This window comes from Parasteatoda tepidariorum, chromosome X2, assembly GCF_043381705.1.
Source record: "Parasteatoda tepidariorum isolate YZ-2023 chromosome X2, CAS_Ptep_4.0, whole genome shotgun sequence".
NCBI classification, from domain to species: Eukaryota; Metazoa; Arthropoda; class Arachnida; order Araneae; family Theridiidae; genus Parasteatoda; species Parasteatoda tepidariorum.
This window is the reverse complement of record NC_092215.1, coordinates 47,002,786-47,018,829: the sequence shown is the minus strand read 5'-3', so window position 1 is coordinate 47,018,829 and position 16,044 is coordinate 47,002,786. Positions and strand designations below refer to the sequence as shown.

At 29.8% G+C, this 16,044-nt stretch overlaps 1 protein-coding gene across 4 annotated transcripts in view; it reads right to left on the bottom strand.

The window, feature by feature from the left end:
- Positions 1-6,865: 6,865 nt before the first annotated feature.
- LOC107457568 (serine/threonine-protein kinase DCLK1) overlaps positions 6,866-16,044 on the bottom strand; it is a 66,170-nt gene continuing 56,991 nt past the window's right edge. For 3 of the 4 annotated variants that reach the window (XR_006225520.2, XM_043045551.2, XM_043045550.2), the window contains exon 16: positions 6,866-11,120. Coding sequence is in view for 2 of the 4 variants with exons in the window: in XM_043045551.2 (XP_042901485.1) it covers positions 11,037-11,120 (84 nt within the window). In the remaining 2 variants the exon portion in view is untranslated. Of the gene's footprint in view, positions 11,121-11,213; positions 11,351-16,044 lie in introns of all 4 variants that reach the window. The other variant, XR_006225519.2, reaches the window with a different exon arrangement.

Below are 16,044 nucleotides of genomic sequence, written 5' to 3'. Positions count from 1 at the left end.
CCTATTCTGGTGCCCCTGAAAGAGAGGCCAACAAAATTGCCCTGTATATGCCTGAATTGACGGATGTTAACACAGGTGGGCATTGGGGGAAAAAATAAAAAATTGGATAAACTAAATTTATGTATAAATAGGTGTATAAGTAAACTTTTTAAACGTCTAAAATTTTACAAAAATCAGGAGGTCGACTTTGCACCTTTAATGAAGTCAGACATTCATTGATGTAATATTGATGCATAATTAACAATAAGATAGAGATGAATAACTCTTAATCAATTTACCATTTTCAAAATATTGTTTTATACTATTAATTTTGCATTTTTTCCATCATATTTTCTTTACATAGTTTCTTTTTCTTATTTGATACTTTTTTAATTACATTTATTGAAAAATAAAAATGAGGAAGGGTAAGAATTTATTCAAGAGTATTTCAAAAAATATAACACAATAGAAACTTTTATGAAAATGGGGGCTTGACTTATACTCAGAGATATACGATATTTCAAAAATGTTTTGATTCGTTTAATAACTAATGAGATGCAGCAAAATGTGAAATTTTAGATGTGGCTCAAACTTTTTACTGCTTTCATGACTAAACTACCACAACCATATTTTTATAATCGAAAAAAGGTAGGTTTACTCAGAAAAAGCATGTTTTGTGGTTAATATTGTAATGTAATTAATAGTTAGCATTAATTAGCTTATTTGAGTTCACCCCATTGAACCATTAATATTGGCACTTAATTCATATAAGTCTAATCATTAGAACCACAGTTATTTAGGGTTATATATTTCTTTTATTTTGAACACTGGAGATAAACAAAACACATGCTTAATCTTCCTTAAAAAAATATTTTGAGTATGAATCCTGCTTTATGTCATTTTAGAATTTACACACTATTACAATCAATCATCTAATTTTATAATTGATATATATTTTTTTTAAAATTACGTCCACCATAGTCTTCTCAGACAGAAGGCGTCTTAGTCCAATACAACACTGAAGTAGCTCCAGAAGATGAGAGGGCACAAAAGTCATCACAGGAACGAATGTGAAGAAGAGAGGGGCAATCAAATAGATGCTCCCCAGTCATATGCGAAGTGTTACAGAGCACACAAAGAGGTGAATTGACTAGGTTAATTTTAAATAAATGGGCCTGCAAGTAGTCATGTCCAGTTATTATTCTAAGGCAAGCAACTCCCTCGGCTCTGGAAAGGAGAGAAAGGTGAGCGCTGCTGGTCATCAAGAAGGCTAGCCCAGGATTTTCCATCAGCTAAGTCCCTAAGAGCAGATATTGTTCTGTGCCTGAATTTGCTCTTAAGAAGCCGCCTTGCATTTCTAAGGGGAACTGGGTGAGAAGATGGATGCAATGCTGAAGTCTTTCTAGCCAACGTGTCAGCCCGTTCATTTCTGTAAATGCCACAATGGCCAGGGATCCACCAGAGGACTACCTCTCTTCCAGAACAAAGTTGATAGGTATAAATTATATTCAGAAATGGTCTGAATAGCAGCCTGAGAGTCGACAAAGATAACACTGTTTTGTTCAGATGGTTCACCAATAGCTGTTTCAGTACAAGACAGCGAGAGATGGCGAAGGCTGTAGCAGATTTAGCGTTATCCACACTACACCCCTATAATTAATATAGCATATGTGTAATTAATTTTATACCAGAATTAGATTTAATAAATTACTTTTCACTCTGCTGTAACTTTTGGATTAGAAATTCTAAATTTAACACTTCATATACACTCACTAAAAAAAACTTTTTTCTTTTCTGCTAATTCTTTAACTAACCTAATGTGGGAAAGAAAAGTATAGAGCCAATTGTTTAGTAAAAAACATATTAATAAAGTTAAATCCAATAGCACCCATAGAGATGTTCTCGGGGGGGGGGGGGGGCAACNGGGGGGGGGGGGGGGTCAACTCTGAAACTTTTTTTTTTGCATCTGGGCATAAAATACTTACAATTAGTAATACTTATTAATAAAATACTTATAAATACTTATTAATAGTAATACTTATTAATAGTATAACTTATTAATAATAATAAAATACTTATTAATAGTTAAAGCTACTAAACTAACAATTTTTAATGAAAAACTTACATTTTTAACATTTAAAACATAAAAAATGAATAAAATTCATGCTTTATCAGAAATTTTTAAATTAAATTTGCTATAAGCACATTAACAGGGTTCCCACGGTCCTTGAATTTTTTTTTGCTAAATTTAGGTGCTTGAAAAACGTCTTAGGTCCTTGAAAAACTTGATAGGTCCTTGAATTTGTCCAATACTGCCGGCGGCCCTTTTTATAAAACACCCGCGAATCTTTCTGTTTTGTTCCCGAGCTCTCTCACGTGGTTTTTAACGCCACCGTTTCTAACCGGGCCTAGCATCTTGGTGTCTGCCAAGCGCGCGGAGCACAGCAGACAATCAATGCGTTCGGGGCGAGACTCCACTTCATCTTCTGTCGCATATGCTTAGATCTTCTTTTTTCTTATCGAAACTAGAATACTCTCGAATTTCGTAACAATATGTACCTTGTAGTTTTCAATAAATTTGCCGTTTTACCATCCGCACTTGTCCTTACGTTTGCGTCATTTCAAAACTTTATTGTAAAGCGTATTCGCAAAGGCACGGCTTCGTATTTGTGTTATGTAGTTTAGACTAGTTATGCCTGGGAAGTGCTATTTTAATCCCCAATGGATGGATAATCAAGCTTATAAAGAATGGATTTTATCGATGCCCGAAAAGAAGTTCAGAGCCAAGTGCCGATTATGCATGAAGGAGATCGATATCGCGAAAATGGAAGAATCTGCTCTGAAATCACACATGAAAGAAAGGTAAAACAAAAAAGCAGTCTCATGCCCTGAGTTCTCTTTTTCCAAAGACATCAACATCTAATTCATCTGGTGTAAATACTCCTTCAACATCGTGTGCCCCATGTGAAACAGAAACTTTAGTGGCCGAGGTAACATTGTCTTCTTATCTGGTCAAAAGGAATGTGCTTGATGCTGAAATTCTCTGGAGTCTGAAGTGCATCACTAGTAATTATTCATGTAACTCCTGTGAAGGGATTAGTAAATTGTTCTCCAAAATGTTTGCTGATAGCTGTATAGCGAGACAATTTTTTTGTAGTGCCACAAAGTGAGCCTATTTGGGCTCCTTTGGATTGGCACTATACTTCAAAGGGATTCTTATAAATGAGCTGAAGAATGTTGATTGCTACACTGTACTCTTTGATGAGACGTTAAATCAGTCTCTACAATCTAAGCAGATGGACATTATGGTAAGGAATTGATAATAAAGTTTGCACTAAGTATCTTACCTCCCAATTTATGGGTCATGGAACTGCAGAAAATATTTTGTCCTCTTTTTACAAATGCATGGATGATGGTTAAAAGCTCTCTAAAATACTTCAATTATCCATGGATGGACCCTATGTCAATTGGAAATTCTATTAGAAGCTTCAGTGTGAATTAAAAGAGAAATATTCCCACCAGGTCATATTCATTGGCAGTTGTGGATTACACATAACGAATAATGCTTTTAAACATGGTGAAAATGGGATATGTTCCTTCTAATTTTTATTTTCAGAAAGAATTGTTGCTGCATAACATTTAGAGAAGGTTGTGTAAATTATGGATGAATAATTTCAGAAACGATGTTTAATAGAGGAGAGGAGGGGGTTATGGAATAGTCATGGAATATGGAATACCTAAGATTTAGCTCTGTCTTTCATGCAGCCTTCACATGGAAATACACAGGATTAAAGGATTTCACCATTAACACCTCATTACCATTAGTTATAGATTGTGCTGAAAATGATTTTGTGAATTAATATGTAAAACCAGTAGGGTTGTTTTTAAAAAAATATAAATTTTAGTCCATAATACATATACTCTCTTCTCTCTATATAGGCAAAGCATTTAGGTATTATATTTGAAATTAATTATTGCCACAACAAGCATTGTTGCTTCTAGTAAAATAGAAGAGAATAATTTTTAAAATTGGTCTTAGATTAAGGTCCTTGAATTTCAATCTCATCATAGAGTGGGAACCCTGATTAAATTTTAGTTGTAATTTTTGCAATTCACCATTTTTTGTAAGTACATTTTCTATTCGAGAACACAAAAAAAAAAAAAAAAAAAAGAAAGCGNAAAAAAAAAAAAAAAAAAAAAAAAAAAAAAAAATATGCATTAAATTCAAAAATGCAACTTTTGCACCCAGTTTAAGAAAAGATTTATTATGACATGCAATTAGTATTACAGTAGAGCGCCGATTATTCAAACTGCTCGGGACCGAACCTGGTTCGGATAATTGGAAAGTTATTTAAAATCTAGTTTAAATGATTATTTTTGCACTTCCCTTCACACTATTTCTAGGCTTAGGACTGGCAGTACGATCTAAAATAGCTCTGGCGTGTTTAAAATTTTTTTTTTTTTCAATTTTTAAATATTTTTTTTTTATTTGGAATTATTTTTATCATATTTCAGCTTTATATAATTTTTTTGTCACTTACTGATTTTACCACATTTTTCTTTATTTTCCATTGCAAAAGAAATCCAGCAAAGACTTTTGTTTCGAAGAAGATGCTCTTTTTTGAGCAGCCATATCCCTTATTCTTTTTAAATAAATCAACTGAACTGGATCAACATCATTTTGACGTTTTAGCCAATTCATTGCAATATCTAATGAATTGCATGCTTCTCTATGAGAAGGTCCACTATCTTGAACTTTATCACCACTTCTTCCGTAGAGTTCCGATTTTCATTCAAAGTTTCAGCAACAATTTCATCATCATTTAAAATCCTGGGTCGTTTTCAGTGTCTCGACACCAGCCTTCTATTTCTTATGCTGTATAATCTGGCATCTTTTCATCCAAAAGATCTATTGGTTCAAAAATTTCAGTTTCGTTTGTTTTTCTGTTAAGAATTTTATTCCAAGCTCTGTAATCATTAATCACAAGTGACAACTACCCATCCCCCCCCATTCTAGAACTTCAGCTCTTATCTATTCATAAACTTCTTCCCATTCTAACCATTGTAGACTGTCAAAATGAACCTTGCATTCTTAGTAGATAATTTTCACTTGAAGAGGGCTAAACTGGTATATAGGTTTAACTGTATAACAATACAATACATGCATGTATGGCTACTGTAAGAAAACTGCTAAAAAAGGTTGTAAATTAAATATAGTCTTTAGATGTAGTGGATATTATTTATTCTTCTAAATTTAGAAAATTTTTTGATAAGTTCGAGTATTCTAAACTTAAAAAAAGCGAATTCGGACATAGTTCGGATAAGGATTCAGATAATCAGCGCTCTACTGTATTTGTAATTATTTAACATAATAAATTTTATACCACTTAAAAGTAAAATATAATTTTTTACTTATTAGATTTGCAAGGGGGTGACCCTGGAAATCTACCCTCTTGTAGCCACCCATGGTTTGGCTCCTACTGTTATTTTTTATATCCTCTTCTATGAACCTCTAACTGATTGTGAAAAATTAAGAAAATTTTTGCACACAATGTATGTTAATGGTTTAAAATATTTTTAATAATTATTTGCTTTAACTATAATACTAAAAAAAAAAGAAATTAGCATGTTAAATTATTTTGTGAAGTTATTTCTACAGAATTCTGCATCTTTTAAAATTGACTTTTTTTAATATATTACTTGTAAATTTTCATATCTTGCATCTAATTTAAAATTGATTTAAATAAATTTCTCCTTTAGAGTTAAAAAAAATTTAAAGGTTTCAGGATTTTCAAGGCATATACATTTTAAAGTTATCCTTTTGAATCATTAAGATTGCTTGTCAGTATATATTTTTTTCACGTCCTAAATTAGGGACCATTAAATCATAATGCAGTTTTGTTGTTGTCTTTTAACTTGTGACTCATTTCTTTGTAAAATCTCAATATTTTTAATAGAACACATGAATTTTGACGACTATAAAAAGTTTTATATATTTTTTTTTTTACTCAACACCTGATTAATTTATAACGGTTGTTGTTGTTAATTTGCGTCGCACTAGAGCTGCACAATGGGCTATTGGCGACGGTCTGGGAAACATCCCGGAGGATGATCCGAAGACATGCCATCACAATTTTGATCCTCTGCGGAGGGGATGGCACCCCCGCTTCGGTAGCCCGACGACCTGCGCGCGAAGTCGAGCACTTTACGGTAGCACAGTTTAACGAGGACCAATACCGCACACCCTCGGGAATTTATAACGGAGACTTATAATAAATGTAAGCTTATATTTATTTCATTTTTTTTTTTTTAAATTCCTAATTCTCAGGAGGAAAAAATAAATAACACTTGCAAATTTTTGGAGGTACAAGCCTCATAATACTCAACACGGAACTCTCAATTTAATCTCCTAAATAGAATTAGCATTTCTTGCAAAAGATAATAAATATTTTCAAAAAGAAAAATACGATTGATAAATTTTATTACTTTAAAAATAAATTTGCAAAGAAAGTAAACATATTGCTTAATACATATATAGGGTGCACAATTTTCCTGACTGTTCAATATTTTTATATATTATCAATACTGTATGAAAAGGTATAAATATTTCCCCACCTTGTTACAGACTATCAGGAATGAGAATCTTTTAAAAGGTTTAGTCCCTTCACTCAAGGAGAATGAAATTTCACTGATTAGTATCAAACAAAACATATGTTTTAATATTCCTTTGAACTTACACATCCAATGACTGTCTAGAATAACTTTTTTTAAAGATTTGAATTTTCTCAGACAAAAAATATAATTTCAGCCACTATATTAAAATGAGTGATAAAATTGAAGGAAATAAAGTGTATGTTTTATTATAAGCTATTAAAACAAGATACCATAAGAAATGCTTCGATTTATTCTATTTTAACTACAACATGAAATATATTAACTTACAAAAACTAAATATTTAGAAAATACTTTCTATTTAATTTCTCACTATTTCTGGGCAACAAGTGCACATTTTAAATACATTCCTTAAATAGGTTTTTTTATTTTACAAAATACCATTTATTCACACATAGAAAGAAATTAATTTGATTACACTTAAACTTATATTAAAAAATAATAAATACTTATAAAATGTAAATAATGACACATATTATCTTTTACATCTAACATCAAAATTATACTACTAAACAAAGTTATTCTATTTTTTCACACATTAACTGAGACATGTTTTTGTACATTTGTAGACCAACACAGTTGGCAAGTATCCATTACCAGGGCTAAAGAGAAGAGAGAAGGGCTAGTTCATTTCTCTCTTAGAGCTGAAGCTACAATTTCCCTCCTTATGACATCACGCCGCACACAGAACTCGAAGACTGCGAGCAAAGATATTATGAACACTTCACATCATTCTGTAAAAATAAGTTCGACTTTTTCCTGATATTAGCTTTCTAACTTAACACATTTCTGTTCAAAAAAAATTTCTTGGCCATAATATTAAAATAAATACCATTTTAAACTAATAATAATATTTTACTAGCTGTCATAGATGATGCTATAAATACTTTATTTAAAAATTTTTAGTTTTAGCTTTTATTAGTAAAAAAAAAATTAAAGCATATATCGACACTTTAGCTACATATTGTTCAATAACAATAATTTGTTGGGCTAAATTTAGAATCCCGATTTTTAAATTTGTCGTTAATGCAATTTGTTTATACTTAATCATTAGAAAACAACAACCTTAAACGCTAATTACTGAAATAAAATAATTTAGGTTCATAATAATATAAGGAATTTTACAATTGTTTATAGATATTTAAATTTAAGAGAATATAATTAAGAAAAATCATAAATATTTAGAATAACTACATTAAAAACTATGTTATGAAATTGGAAGAATTATAACTATTAATTATTTATATTTTTCATTTAAGTTTTTATTTTCTTCGCCTGCCTTTCTTTTTGAAGTAACAGGGCGGTTTCTATTTAGATGGCAATTCTTATAAATGTTCTTAGACGACAAAATAAGTGTATGGCTGTTTTATTCACTACGGGATATCGTCCCTCTAATTCATTTATAAGTTCTTTGATGACACTTTTTGATTTTCTATAAGATGTCCCATGCACACTTTGAAAAATATTCTCATATTTCTTATATCCATGCTGCTGACGGAACAAATAATCCTCCCTTAAATATGAGATTTATCCATTTGTGTTGCTCCCCTGTTGTTGGATGAACTAAGAAGATGGTATTCCTAATTTTGAATCAATATTTTTAAGGTGAAATGCTATGTAACCAGCAATTTAATTTAGTCCTTTTTCTTGTTAATTGATCACTTTGTATCCCAAATTAAGGCCAATATCCCAAGACATAGGAATGAAGTCATGCACGTACAGTCCCTGACCAAATTATTCAATGCCCTATAAGATTCTATGTAAAATCTTAATTATCAGGTGATACTATACAGCTTTATTGTTTTTATGTGACTGAACCCGGTTTGCACTTGTTTACGTTAGTGTTATCAATTGGTTAAATTTGAGGATAAGATAAATTAGACAATATATTGTATAAATATAGAATATTTATTATATCAAGCACTATATTATATATTATAATAATTAGATAAAATTATTAGACGCACTGTAGTTTTTTAATAATTGCATGATTTGCACCAGTTTATATGCAATACTTTTATATTTAAACATATACGTGTAATAGGTTTTTATTCAGGATATTTTTTATATACTTCCTATTTGTATTTATTTTTAACGCATTGCATTACGTTGTTAACCAATTGATACAGGAGCGTAAACAAAGGCAAATCGGTTTCATCCGTGGAAAAACAATACAACTGTATAGTATCACCTGATAATTATAATTTTACATGGAATCTTATAGTGCGTCTTATAATATGCCAAAGGACTGTATATCTTCTACGTTGTCTGGAATATTATTATTTTCAGAAACTGTATTTTTTGTTGTGTCGATATTAAACGCTTTTTCTAATAATTCCGCAGTTAAATAACCTATTTCTGAATTTTTTATTTCTGTGCATACTTTTGACATAAGATTAGGTAGCTTATTTACAATTAACAAGTGTTTAAATCTCTTAATTATTTCGGCAGGACTTGGATGGTCATCAAATTTGCCAAAAACCTCTAATTTAGCTAAACAAACTATCTAGAGCATCTTGAGTTAATCTAGTAGTTAAAATGTATCTTACTCTGACGGATTTGTGGCGTAACTACTATTACGATTATTAAACATCAATTCACTAGTATATAAGACATGCTAACTTGATTCAATCTTGAGGTACCTTTTGATAGATGAAGGTTGACATTGTCTAACGTTCTTTCCCCACATTGGTGACCCGGACAAGCTATGATCATGCCTACTTCGATGGATGGTCCACCTTGAACAGTTGACTTGCTATTTGTGACTGCATCATCGTCCTCCTCACACTGTTGCTTCTCAGTCTCATTTACACACAACTGGTTTCTGCACACACTCGACTGCTAATAGCAACACAGGAGTAACACACAACCATGAACTTAATATAGCTCTCATGGCTAAAGCTCAAAACCTGGTGACCATAATCCAGCTCTCCCGGTCTTTTACAAATATAGCAGGTAGTGGTATCCGTTCATCGAATTCTATTCCCGATAAAATTCTGGTGGGGGAGTATTGTAGCGCAACTACCACTACGATTATTAAACATCAATTCACTGGTATATAAGACATGCTAACTTGATTCAATCTTGAGGTACCTTTTGATAGATGAAGTTTGGCATTGTCTAACGTTGGACTTAACAGATTTTAAATCTTTGACTAATGAAGACATAGAGATAATAATTGTTTCTTGAAATGGAAGTAGAAAATTTTTACCACGCACTCGCATTTTGCTTACAACTTCTCTGACTTCATTTAGAACAATTGATTGAGATTGAAAATAATTTAAATTTCCGAAAGCAGCTTACATACTTTTTGCTGGAGGGGATTCTAAGCTCTTGCTCACATCAAACAAATTACCAATTTAAAAAAATCATGTGCCTTCTTGTTAACTTTAATATTCCTTTTGCTGTAGTGGTAGAGAATAACATCTTTGCTGGTGTAACTTTCTGTCTATCATTACCTTTAACTAAGAGATATGACTCTTTTAGCTTGTGGCACAATTTTATTTATCCGGTATCTGTTCTTAATACTTCTTCAACAATTCCAGAGTTAATAAGAGTTCCATCATCTAAAATTATTCCAGAGTCCAATAAAAAATGATTCCGCAGTAACTAGGTATATCAGCAAAAATGAAACTTTTTGAGGAAGGTCGGATATGATAAAAAAAATAAACTGCTTCAATTGTTATTTGGAGATTCTTCCAAAGTGTCCCACATCATCCTAAATCTGAAACAATTGCTTTTACAGCGATTTTACATCGATTTCAATTATTTCTAAGCTTTCTATGACTTTGATAAGTAAGTTAATATTACATTTCGTTAATAATTTTAAATTTTTGTAATTCACTTAAAAAAAACTGAGGAAAATCATTATAAAAAACAATGAATGTCCTGGAATATGTCACAAAAAAGAATGCTCCAATATTAGTTAGACTGAACACTCCGTGACGCCACAGGTGAAAATCGGAGGTTTGGCGCAGTGAGAGTTTCTTAAAAGGAGTGAACCAGCCCTTCTACTCTCTCTTTAGCCCTGATCCATGACAGAAGTTTATCTCCAGCTCGTCTATTTTTAAAATACAGAATTCTTAATCAACTAAAATTTATTTCATTGTATAATGTGGTAAATTAATTATAAAAGGCATCAAAATATTAGGTATCATATGAGGTAGCTTACAGTTCAAAATAAAATGTATGCTTTATAATATTGGTACAATTGGCTACACAGACAGAAACATAGATTGATTAAAAATAGATATGAGTAGCATTAAAAACAAAATTATATACAAAACTTTTGTTATTTGATTTAATATTGTGCCAAATTTCAACACATATATTACTGTACATCCTTCTTTGAAAATGTAAGAAAAACCATTAAAACATTACATATTCTAGAGAGAGCACCACACACATATACTGATACTGTACAGTAAAAAATTGTTCTCTTCCAGCGACAACTTATCCATTAGTGTAGCCTAAAAGAATAAACAAATTTAATAGAATAAGACTAAAAATACATTTTAGAATGTACTGTTTTTTCTTATAACACTTTAAACATCTTATTTCACCTTAGAGAATGCTGTATAATATGAGTCATATCTAAGAGCAGAGTTGAAAGTTTTTTGGGCTATGGCAATGACAATTTTAAATCAACAGAATGATAACTGGATTTGTTAGTTAACAACCTGAGGGAGTCATCTTTATTCTAAAATTGAGAAAAATAAAATAACAAACCACACTACAAAGCAGGAATACTTTATTTTTAAAAATTAAAACAAAATCAGGAGCATAATAACAAGACTTGAAAGAATTTTCTAATTGTTTTTTAAGTATCTGAGAATGAAAAGCTGATCTGTTCACTTGATCAAATTGCAAAAGTAAATGACAAAATAAAGCATGCAATGTTTTAAAAAAGTCTATAGCAGGAAATCTCGAAATGCAAACCAACATATAAGAAAAAGATTCTAGACAAATATATTTTGGCAAATATTTCAAAAATGATAAAGCAAAAAATATTTGTTTGTTAGACAGTCAAATTTAATTTTGTACTAATTTGCAAGCCCAATTTCTTCTTCTTAGAATTTCTTCTTAATAGAAAATGTGCACCTTATTCACCTCAGTTCTACCATTTGGTAAGTACATAGAGAAAAAGCAAAATTAAATTTCATCTCAATTCAGTTACAATTTATTAAAAAAATTTTTTTTATATGATCAGTAGAAATTATATTCATATAGCCAAAAATTGTCCTCTCTATTTCTGAGAAAACATCCTATCTTCAAGATGGAGTCATACATGCTTACAATATAGAATTCTTTATTGATAAACAAATATTCGATAAGTTTCTGGTGTATTGTCTACAATCTTTAATGTCAGCATTTTGAAAAAAGTAGCCAGAAATAATCTGCATCTATTATCTACAGATATTGTGCTTACTGAAATAACTAATGCAATATTTAATCTCCAAAATACAAATCATGTAATTAAGGACAGAGTATAGAAGAATTCTCTGAGTTTCTGGATTTTCTAGACATATTTAAAAAAAATTCCAATCTAATATCGCAGTCAATATTAGAAGCACTGGGAATGAAACATACAGTGACCCACAAAAAATTTATACATTACATTATGTTTTTAATTAAAAATAAAACTCCCCTATACAGAGAAATAAAAAGACTACCGTAAAAATGAATAGCAACTGCTGAAAATGATAGGAAAACAGATTCATTATGAAATAGTGCAATAAAATCACATTAAAAAGCATTGGAATTTGAAAGACATTGCTGAAATGGTAAAAGAAATGATGAATAGCTGTAGAAAGCAAATTGGGCAACAACATTGATTAATTAAGGAATCCTCACGAATCAGGTTTGCCAAAGTGATTACCCAAATCCAAAATTTGTGTATCTAAAAAACATTCTTAAAAAATTTACAATTTGGAATTGTGGCCAATCTGATTCAAAATTTATGTGTCCTGTTGTTATATTAAAAATATTCACATTGAAAAATCATGCGGAAATGACTGAAAAAACGATAAAAAAATAACTTATATTCACAATGGAATCATTGCATCAAAAAGTCATAACTTACATTTAAGAATATCGGATTTTGATACAGCTTGAGAAAATAACTTTAAAAAAATGATAAATAGTTAGAAAAAAAAAAAAAAAAAAAAAAAAAAAAAAAAAAAAAAAAAAACGAGAACAGGAGTCAAGATGGAAAAGTTTCGAATGGAGCACATCAATAAGTAATAACCTGATAGTAATAAAAATTGCGTATTGTAATATTATTCAAATATATTAAATATATTGGAATTTTGGAAAACCACAGAGAAATGGCAGAAAAACAATAAAAAAGCTAAAACTAAAAAAATACATAAAGATTGGACTTTTCGTAGAAAGGGTTAAAATTCACATTTTAACACACGAAATTGCATAGAAACTACAAATAATCTATAGTAGTAGGAGTATGAACAAACACTGCATGCTTGGCATTCGCCATATTAAACTTCCTGACTTTTTCAGATTTTGTCTCAAAAATTTAAAGTTTCCGGCTTTTTTGTTCAATTTCCAAATTCCCCAACTTTTTATGATTTACCAGGCAGCGTAGTAACTCTATAAGGAGGAAACATAACGAAAAAATAAATATATTTTATATTATTAATAGCTAGATATAGAAAGTTAATTTAAAAATTTAAAATAAAATTAAATATTGACACTATATAGTAACTGCATTTTTAATTTTTTGATTATTTACAATAAAGAAGTCTTATGATAAGCACATAAAAAGGCTTAAAGTTTCGATTATGGTTTGAGAGATATTAACATTTAAATTCAGCTAATTTTGAAGATTTCTTTTCCAATCAGCATTGAGGAAGTGTTCTGTTTTTTCCCCCTTTTCTATTCTTTTCGCTACAGCGGGAAGTTAGAGTTAAATTAAACACGATTTAAAAAGTGATTAACTGAACATTAAAAAATATTAAAAGGACAAAACAAAAGCTTTTCAAAATCAAAATATTTTATCCATTCTCAAATTTTTCTACAATATTTACAAAGACTGTGGGCAAAATATTTTTTGAGAAAGTATTTTACTATTGTTTTAAATATTCTTTTTAGATTTTACTTAAACATTAAGTTAAGAATTACTTTAATCTCATTAAGTAGTTTCAGAGACTGGGTAAATCTATTATGTGCCTCAGGAGAATTTTTTGGCAGTCAAAATTTTGTGTACTTTTTCATAGATTACTAAGATTACATAAATTTTATAGATTAAGAAAATATAATTCTACCAAGTATTTAATTTTAATTATAACAAATCAGTTTTTATGCTTGTAAAAAATAAAAGTATAATTTAAAATTTTGTACATTCGTTTAAAATGGAGCACTAGTTATGAAGTATTGTCTATTGAACAACATTTTTTACTGATTACAGTTTTAAAATTCTCAATCATTGTTTTAAAAACTACAAGCACAATTTAATCTTTTTGTCAGGCTCAGTTTATAACTCTGATTTTATAACATTTAATACATAATAAAGTTGAAGAAGTGACAAGTGATATTGATGAAGACATAGAAATGGAACCACAACCAATATCAGTATCTGCAGAAGGTCTCAAAGCCTTTGAAACAATAAAGAACTTTCTGAATTCACACGAACTTATAAAAAATTAATAATAATCTGATATGAATGTCAAAAATTTATTGTTTGCACTTAGAAGAGTGTTTTAACTAACATTTCCAAATATTTCAAAAAAATAAATGTGTTTGTCTCTTTTTGCATTGTAAATATTTTTACAGTAAGCACATATTTTTGTCTCAATATCAAATTTTTTATATTTAGTATAAAGTTATTAACTTTCAAATCAATTACTCCATTATACATCTTAAGCCATTATTACTTTTCATAAATTTTCACACAATTATTTGATATTTTATGTTGACCCATATTCATCGTTTCCACAGATCTTTATTGTTTAGAATGAATGGTTCCATGAGAAACTATTGAACAAGATTCTACCGTATGCGTATAGATAAAATTTAACTTCATAAGAAGTTTAAAAATTAAGTTGTTTAAAAAAATGCATATTACAAATAAAATTAAAAAGAAAAAAATAACATGCCCAATTCAATTAGGACATGTGTAAAGTAAAAGTTATACAATAATTTGATTACATAAAATCATATTGTTAATGAAAATAAAACTATAATTTCCTAAACTATCAATTATGCAAGTAAATTATAACTATTTAAAAACTATATCAGCCATCATATTTTTTGTTATTACTACCCTAAATATTGAGTTGGCATCTTCAAGAAATGGCTATGGAGCGTTTAAACTTTCAAAGATAAAAACTAATAATAAAAAATGGTAAACTAATAATAAAGTACAGTGAAGTGGGTACGAAATGCTGATTTCTCTCAGAACATATTTATTTCACAAACATAAACATTAATATAACATAAACAAAATTAAACATTATGGGTCGTCCTGCGACCAAGCTAGCTAGTGAAGAAGTTGAAAAGGTAAGTGGCTGTTCTTCATCTGAAGGACAGAATATATATCACAAGGTTGCTTTTACCTGAAGATCTTAAATCGTCAAGCTGGCGGTAAGACTGGTGAGAGTGGCGAGCACCGCAATAGCAATGGCACTCATAAAAAACATTTATTATTCCATTTCATAGCCGTTCACCAACCATGTTTTCAAATATTAAAATTATTCCACTGTTGTTGCTTGAACCCGCTGTCAAAAAACTATTTTATCATGTAAATATATAAATATTATAGTACCGTATTTTTCGGCGAAAGCGCCGCTTCGTCACAAGCGCCGCACCTCGATAAAAATGAATTTTTAATAAAAAAAGTTATAGTAAGCGCCGCTCCGGCGCAAGCGCCGCAATGGCGCTGAACCGCGTATATCAGCATCCTTTCAGAAGAGACCTTTAAATTACCATTTAGAATATCTGTATAATAAAAAATTAAATTTTTTTATGCATTTCATAAAATAAAGTTTTAATTTCTAAATTATAATAAAAAATTTCTTTTTCAGCAAAAAAAAAGCAACAAAAAAGTTTTCTCTTTCAGCAAAAAAAAAAGAAAAAGAAAACAACAAAACTATATAAAATAAAGTTGTTCTTACTAGTTGGCACCGCGCCAAAAAACAGAAGAACAGCAAAAAGAATATTTATATGTTCAGTAGCTGAATTAAGGCTGAACTGATTGCAGGAATCCGTAAAACAATGCAATAAGAAAAATAAAATAAAAATTTATTAAAAGAAAGATTTTAAAATAAAAAGATTTTAAAATTTATTACCGTTAACAATTTGAGGAAAAACTAATACATAATAACGAAACAGCTAATAATAACGAAATAACTAATAATAACAAGAATAAGAAATAACTAA